Source organism: Acyrthosiphon pisum, chromosome X (genome assembly GCF_005508785.2).
Source record: "Acyrthosiphon pisum isolate AL4f chromosome X, pea_aphid_22Mar2018_4r6ur, whole genome shotgun sequence".
NCBI lineage: Eukaryota > Metazoa > Arthropoda > Insecta > Hemiptera > Aphididae > Acyrthosiphon > Acyrthosiphon pisum.
In genome coordinates, this window is record NC_042493.1 from 98,873,811 (window position 1) to 98,882,414 (window position 8,604).

At 28.4% G+C, this 8,604-nt stretch overlaps 1 protein-coding gene across 5 annotated transcripts in view; it reads left to right on the forward strand.

Annotated features, from left to right (window-relative positions):
• LOC100169580 (ring canal kelch homolog) overlaps nt 1–8,604 on the forward strand; it is a 14,700-nt gene that overhangs the window by 1,680 nt on the left and 4,416 nt on the right. Inside the window, exons 1-10 of one of the 5 annotated variants that reach the window (XM_016807994.2) lie at nt 4,389–4,746; nt 4,837–4,874; nt 6,166–6,320; nt 6,381–6,609; nt 6,661–6,869; nt 6,942–7,038; nt 7,153–7,309; nt 7,385–7,503; nt 7,564–7,866; nt 7,953–8,093. In XM_016807994.2, coding sequence (XP_016663483.1) covers nt 6,211–6,320; nt 6,381–6,609; nt 6,661–6,869; nt 6,942–7,038; nt 7,153–7,309; nt 7,385–7,503; nt 7,564–7,866; nt 7,953–8,093 — 1,365 coding nt within the window. In that variant the 5' untranslated portion in view covers nt 4,389–4,746; nt 4,837–4,874; nt 6,166–6,210. Of the gene's footprint in view, nt 1–4,388; nt 4,747–4,836; nt 4,875–6,165; nt 6,321–6,380; nt 6,610–6,660; nt 6,870–6,941; nt 7,039–7,152; nt 7,310–7,384; nt 7,504–7,563; nt 7,867–7,952; nt 8,094–8,604 lie in introns of those variants that run through there. The other 4 variants (XM_016807984.2, XM_001948601.5, XM_029491726.1 and 1 more) reach the window with 4 other exon arrangements.

Genomic DNA, 8,604 nt, shown 5'->3' on the forward strand with positions numbered 1-8,604 from the left:
TAGCTAAAAATTTATAAAATATTCAACTTTTATTGCTAAGGATTGAAAATTTAAAACAAGATTCCATCGTAAGTAGGTTATTTTGTAACCAAAAAATATAAAAACACAGTCTTCTATTTTATGTTCAAATTTGGACGAAATTAGATATATAAACTAAGAACTAAATAGAAGAACAATTTTAGTTTTGTGCTTTAACAAAAATTTAATTCTGACTACTGATTCAATTCTAGAAATATTCATAGAAAAAATAATTTAAAAAAAAATATTTTGATTGAAAAACTTGTTTTCGCATAATGCGCCATTAGTAGATTCTGAGCGCAAGTGATTTTACAATGTGTACGTTTTGTTTCAATTTGATTATTTATCTCATGATATAATATAATTTAGGATATACGATATAGGTACCTACTCACATGAATATTAGTAGGTTTTTTTTTATATAGTTTTAGTGTTTATAACGTAAATTCTAAAATATGTACACTTAGACTTTACTATAAATACTTATCATTAAGTAGAGGTTCTTAATAAAAATAAAGTCTAATAAGAAAGTATAATATTAACTGAGAATGAAATATTAATTTTTTGAAAACCGAAAATAGAACCGAAATTCAAACCTAAACCTATAAAATCGTAAGGGTATTGGTCTCTTAACCTTTTTAGAATAACGGAACACTTATTATAGTTTTAAACAATTTTTTGCAGATCACAGCCGTAAAATAAAACAGTACATAATATTATACCTACATTATAGTATTGTACTTTATAATATTATATATTTTAAATTGCATCATGCCATCATATAATATGTATTTAAAATTACACACATAAAATCTGCTAATATAACACTTTATAGGTACTCCGTTTGTCTATATTATAATTTATATTGTATTACTGTGCGCTGTATCGTATAATTTAATATACGTTAGCATAATAAGAATAATTCGGTGTATGTGTATAATATGGTATATCGACACAGGTCACAGGAAAGTCAAATTTTTTGAAATTAGATTTTCTGCGAAAATTAACGAATTATTATCGAATAATTTTCTTAGTTTTTTGTAACTCAAAAACCAACAACCGTAGATACTTGAATTAAAAATATTCATTGTATTATTCAAGATACATGATAAAATTGGGTCCATATTCTTGTAAATTTAATATAAGGTTAATCCTCATAAATAGTACAAACTATTTTTTCCAACCAAAAAATTAAAAAAAAAAATTATAAATAGGTAAAATTATTTTTATAGACATTCGAAGTTTAAATTTAGACGAAATTAGATAATTAATTAAATAAATTATTTAAACGAAGATTTACGTTTTAGACTTTTAGTTACTTTGTTATAATTTAAAAATGTTATTTGTGGGTAGGTACTTGAAACTTTTGAGGTACCTATATTATTTTATTGTACCCATACATAATATACCTAAATTACATTTTAAAATACAATTTTTTCGCAAACATTAATCTTAATTGCTTTAGTAGTGAGTATACTAATATTTAATAGTAAAATAAATTATTACTTTAATAACAATAATTAGCTACATAAAATATACTTGATAATATTATAGGGTGACTGACAGATTTCGATCAGAATTCAGAATTGTTTTTCATATCCTATTTTAATGTTTTTTTATCAAATCACTACATTACAGTGACCCATCACCCACATGACACATTATATACTATATTATTATGTCATTACGTTTTAAATCTATACTAGGGAGTTGTTTAATAATAATATGTAAAAGTTATGCGTGACACCAGTCACTGCAGCTAAACACATTGTACAATTTATATTTTATATTCATATTACACATAATAATAGGTAGTATTTAAAAAATATCTTCGAGTGCGTTCTTAAGGGGATTCCACCCGACCGTGATATGCAATAATATGAATTTTATCCAAAATATGCAAAAGCATGCAAAATATAAATACCACCATTTATCTCATCATGAGGTGAACATTCGTGGACATTACTGACAAAATCAATAATCAGAAGTAGCAAAAAAAAACATGCTGTTATTATTATTAATAAGACATTCTGCCAATAAAAAAAGAAGATAAATATTTATTTAATTTTTTTAATCGACAATCGCACGCCAACGCTGTATTTTTCTAAATAGTCGTCGACGATTCTAACTTGGCTTCTATTGATAGCGTACCCACTTACCGAACACAACTACTGTCGAAACAGTGACAGATAAATTCTGCCGATGTAATGCTTTACATTTCCGGCAGCGTCATCGATGCCACATAAAAAAAAAGTTACAGATAAATTTATCATAAATATTTTTATTATATAATATGGCAGCGATTCTCCTTTTTATATCTGCTACCACCTACACAGTTTGAAAATCGTCGAGTTCCATTTGACAAATAACGTTTTTTTTATAGTATCAAAAATGAATAGGTACCTAGTTAAGTTGTTTTAGATATTGTATGGGACTATACACACAATATTACGATAATATTTTAAAAAATTGAATGCATAAAAATAAAATAAAATATTACCTATGGTACAATAATTGTTATTTATATTAATAAACGTCAAATAAACCAAAAGTATTTAATAGATATCAATATATAATAAATCAATTCCAGCATTCCTTTTTTTGTTTAATAGGAGATATTCATAGCTTACCACCATGATAGACCTATAAACTAAGTGACAGCGCTTCGCACACCAGGGCTGTCATAGGTTAATCCAGACGACATAACTGAGTGAGAAAATATAACACACGATCATATTATGAGAGAGAGAAAAACATGTTTTGGGCTACAATATGTTTTAGCACACTGTAACAGGCCAAAAACCTCTCTTTTCTCTCTCGCAAACAATCCCGTCTGGTGATTCTCAGTCTATGTGCTGTACATATTTAGTTTCAGTCCCTAAAATATCCAATTTTTTGTACTACACGAATAGGTAGTCTTAATAGTCTTAATTCGGTTAAATCTAAATAAAAAACCAATGATCTAAAAACTAGCACTAATTAAACTTCTTCAACCAATAACACATGATATAAATTAATAACAATATATAGGTAGGCACCTGTTAATATACTATTTCATTACTATGAACAAAATTAAATGATTTATAAATTTATGTATATATTAATTTACTCAACATTAATAGCTACATTTTCAGCAATATTAATTTACTAGAAATAGTTGAAGTTCTCAAAAAAAAAATAAAAAATCATAGTATCAATTAATAATATAAATTTACAATCAATTACTTTAGTGTCGTTAGTATGTAGCAGTGATGTTTTTTCATACCTATATAAAACTCATTTTTAGTGTGCAAAATGTATATAAATAATAATATATAATAGTAATAAATAAATAAATAAAAAATACATTTCAATTATCCTAAGTACCTAGGTATGTTAGTTTCGTCAAATAGCAGTTTGTTAAAGAAAGGTAGGTACCACTATATTTGAGGCCACAATAAGTAGTACCTACGTACTTACATTTACTTTTATTAAACATATATTCATTGTTAAGTTCGTGGTATAAAACGTAGAAATAAAAATGATTACCCATACTAAATACTAAACTAATAAACTATAAGGAAATACTTAGGTAAGTACCTACTTAATAGTTAATAATACACGAATACACCGTGACAGAATGACCGTATAGACATACAAAATATACTTAATGACTAAAAGATATATGTCTACCTATAGGTAAGTGTCCGATTAGAATTAATAATGAGTTTAAATAATAATGATAGCAGTGAAGGCTATTATAGGAGTGTTATGAAACGGCTGCTCTCAATAACAATGAAATACGAACAATAATAACTTATAAATTATAATAAATAACAACTAAAAATATTGTTCAATGCGGAGATACTGTACGCGTCTGCGTAGAATGTAGACAATCGTTAAAATGTAGTTTGATAAAAAAAACAACCATTAAAATATAAAAAGAAATGTGTAGCTATACAATTATACACATTGTACACAATATCATAAAGGTTTAATTTAAATAACACACATTTAAATTTCGTACCACACACAGTTTTAGGGACTAATCAATTTAGTTTATAGCTCTACTACGCGTAGAGCGTACCACCTACCGGCCTACTACAGACTATACAGAGTGTAGCTCGGTATGAGAGTGTCGAGTAACGCTGATCTTGACCACCGCCACTGACGATATAATCATAATAATCATTCCAGCACACGGACGGAGATGGGAATCTATCTACCTATCTAGGTGTCCGTCTCGAACGAAATCTTTTTAAGAATTCTCAAAACGTGACACACACTCGCACACACGGTGTACACGGTGCGCTGTTAGCTAATCACTTTTATTTCGAATTATAATATTATGGTTTTTCTCGTGTTATCTATAGACGATTTGTTTATCAGCAGCAGCTATGCTCATTGCTCGAAAAAAGAGTGCACACAGACACAATAGTTGTGCAATACACGATGTTTTCGACTTTCGTTGTTGCTACTTGTTGCTCTATCAACGCGCGACGCGTTTGTTGTATTAAATCCACGTATATTATAAAATTATTTTTTCGTTTGTGAGAGACAATTATTGTTAGTGTTCTTATTATTATCGTAACGTACCTACGCTCAAATCGCGACGGCATTTTTTGTTTACCCGTACGTAAGCGCGAGTCGCAGCAGGAAATATTTAGAAATTATTGTACCTATTCAGCATAGGCTTTTGCTAACAGAGTGCTACTATTATTCGTGCACGACAACTACTATCGGCTGAAGGTCAGTTATTTGTATTTGTAGTACTTGTACCAGCTCTAATACTTGAGGTTTGATCTATTGTTTACGAGTGTATTATTCAATGTGTTACAGGTTAGAGACGGCTGGCCATTCCGCTCACCTACAAATACGTGAGTTATTATTTGTTATTATTATTTTACGACCGCATCAAGCGATCACTGCTGAAGGACCCACATGTGCCATCACTTATATATTATCGCTTGACATAGTTTCCATATTGCTACCTACATCTACTAAAACGTGCTGATTTAATTACTAAATGTTGTTACACATTACATAAATGTTTATATATTTATTATTGTATTAAGAGGACGTCGCGCCCGCATGCGTTATCTCCGTCTTACAAATGTACAACATAGCAAAAACTGTTTTGCGCGGTAAAGAACCGAGAGAACTTGTGTTTTTCAAACTTAAATAATATTTTTTTAAATTTCCGATATCAAAAAAATTAAAACGATATTGCATAGCCAAAGTTCTCCTTTTTATGAGGTGAAAATGTTGGTCCTTAGTTATGACTGTAGCCTTTCTTGGTTCTTTCCCGCACAGTTTTTGCTATATGCGGGTGAGGGTACAATGTCCTCTTAACATAATATTATGCATGATACAACAACTTATATTATTATTTATAAATTTATTTATTTATTCACACACACATACACACAATAATTTACACAATCAATCATTCCTACAATTATTATCACACATAGTACACACGTAAACACTAAGCATTACACGGCTCATCAGTTTTTCCCGCCGACCCCCAAGTAAAATCACCAAGGTATAGGATAGTCAGGTAGCGTTAGGCATTTCATCTAAACCATTATATACAGTCCAATCAAGTACAGGTAAGCTAACTATTGTTGATCAGCGATCAGCCCCCGGATAAAACAACAGGTATAATTTAATTTAAACTTAACACACCCATTACAGTAACCCACACAACACATACAGTACAGCAGAGCGGTTCCCACTAGCCTATTTGTTTTATTCGTTATTTTGAGTTAACATGTTATATATTTTTGTGGACACTTAGGTAGTATGGTTATAAAAATGGGGGTTTTTTTAACTTAAATATCCAATTTAAATTATTACAATTTTAACTTCAACCTATGAGCGAATGGCAAGATCTTAATTTGCATGTCCAGTAACGCGTAATTAAATGTGGCTGTAAAACGCTAAAAAAACAAATGAAATAACCTATCAATGAATAATATTAATGACTTAATGGGTTTTGTTGAATTGTAAATTTAAATTAATTTTTTTTTAAGTTAAATATAAATGTTGAATATTATTATAAGAAAAGCTGATACTGATATTAGTTTTAATTTCATAGAGGAATATTAATAAATTTTATCAATTCTTAAAATTGACATTGAAATTGATTTCATGCACATTTTTTAGTCTCAAGTATTCCAAGTACCAGATCTAATTTATATACAATTGGCAATGGAAAATACAAAGCAAATTCCGGAATCCAGGCGATGTGAATCAGCTAAATACAAGTATAAAAAATCATCTCATGTGGAGATATTTAAAGTACTACAATCCTTACGATGGTAAGTAGTAGTAGTGATTTAAACTACTAGATAAATATTAGTAAACCATTATGTTTTTAGGGATGAGATGTTTTGCGATTTTAAACTAGAAACCGATGATGGTAAAATTATATGTGGTCATAAAGTGATTTTAGCATCAGCTAGTCCTTATTTCCATGCAATGTTTAAAAATTGTGAAGAAAAAAATCAATATCTTGTTATTATGAAACAGTTAGATTCAACGGCCTTACAGCTGTTAGTAAACTTTATTTATTCCGGGGAAATCACTGTCACTGAAAATAATTTACAGGTAATAACTAATAATATAAGAAGTTTGATTTTACTATAGACAAAAAATTAGTTTAAATTGTGTACCTTATGTTTGTTTCTCAAGATTTTATTACAAGCTTCAAATATCTTGCAGTTACAAGAAGTAAAAGAAGCATGTTGTCATTTTTTACAGACACAAATGTGTCCTAAAAACTGTATTGCTATAAATGCGTTAGCTGATTTGCATAGCTGTACAAAATTGTTAAGAAGTTCAGAATTATATATTCTGCAACACTTTTCGTATGAAATATTATTTATTTTTATGATTCTACAAGACAATTTGATTTATTATTGTTAGATTTTGATACTTAGAGACATGGTAGAAGGAGATGAATTCCTATCCTTATCATCTGAACAAATGGTTAAGTTGATCGCCTGTGATGAGTTGAAAGTTCCATCTGAAGAAAAAGTAGGTGATCTAAAATGTATTATTGTTTTATTTTAGAATAATAGAAGAAAAAATAATTTAACCGGCTTCCACATATACAGTATAATTAATTTATAATAATATTGAATGTTGTAGGTATTTGAATCTGTAATTCGATGGATAAAATATGATTTGGATTCCAGAAAAGGTATCTTGCCCCAATTAATGGAACATGTGCGTTTACCATTAACATCCAAAGACTACATATTAAAAAAAATAGTTGAGGAACCTCTTGTTAATAATTGTCTCAAATGTAAGTTTTTTTCTATAAATATACGTTTTTTTGTGACTAATTAATTTATATTTTATATATTTATATTTTTTTAAGCTAAAGATTACGTAATTGAAGCTTTACATTTTCATTTACTTAAGTCAAATGAGCTTGTTTCATTCCTTACCATTCCACATCACAACCGGAAAAAACCTAGACAACCTGGTTCTCAAAAAGTATGAATCCATTATAATTTATTTATATTTTCAATATATTTAACGTTTTAATTATAACAGGTTATTTTAGCGGTTGGTGGATCAAGGCATGGTGGAAATCTTGATAGTACAGAATGGTATGACCCAAAAATCAACCAATGGCAGCCTGGGCCACAAATGATTGCATCACGTTTTAGTGGTGGTCTAGCTGTAGTAAAAGATAATTTTGTGATTTATATGGGAGGTGTGAATCTTGGATCAGTTCATCAATCTGTTTATTTGCTAGATTTATCTTCAGAATCACCTTATTGGAAATCAACTGTTGACATGTTAATTAAAAGACGACATTTAGGAGTTGGCGTGATAAATAACTATCTATATGCTGTAAGCTATATTGAAATATTACTAATTAATTTCTTAATAATTTCTGTTATAAAGTAGATACATAAAATTTATATAATAAATTCAAGGTTGGCGGTTCTGATGGCAATAGTTGTTTAAGTAGTGCAGAAGTTTTTGACTGCAGAACTCAAGAATGGCGTATGATATCGAGTATGGCTACTAGAAGAAGTAGTGCTGGGATTGGAGTACTGCATAATCTTTTATTTGTGGTAAGCTAATATTTTCTTTTATTATTTAAAATTTGTAATACCTACTATTTGTTATATATGAAATCTGAATAAATAAATTCATCCAAATAAAATCATGGTATATATACCCAAAATAAATATTTCAGTAAATTAAATTTTTAAATTAACATATAAATAATGCAAGGCTGGGCAAGTTTTATGATTTTTTTTAACTCAGTTAAGTTAACTTAATATGCAACAATAATAAAAAGTTAAAAGTTAATTTAACTAGGTTAAGTCAGTTAAGTTAAAAGTTAATTTGTTTATACAACACAGACGCACTTAATTTCTTAATTTTTTCCAACCCTAAACTAAATTATAGACTATAGTGTTTTTACTTCATACAGTATTTCCATATAACTTAGATTTGAATGATATAAATTTTAAATTTTAAACAATTATTTACGGTAAATATTTTTGTACATGAAAACGAAATAGACTGAAATAGTAAAATATAATAAAATTAAAAACAAAATAAATCAACTTAACTTAC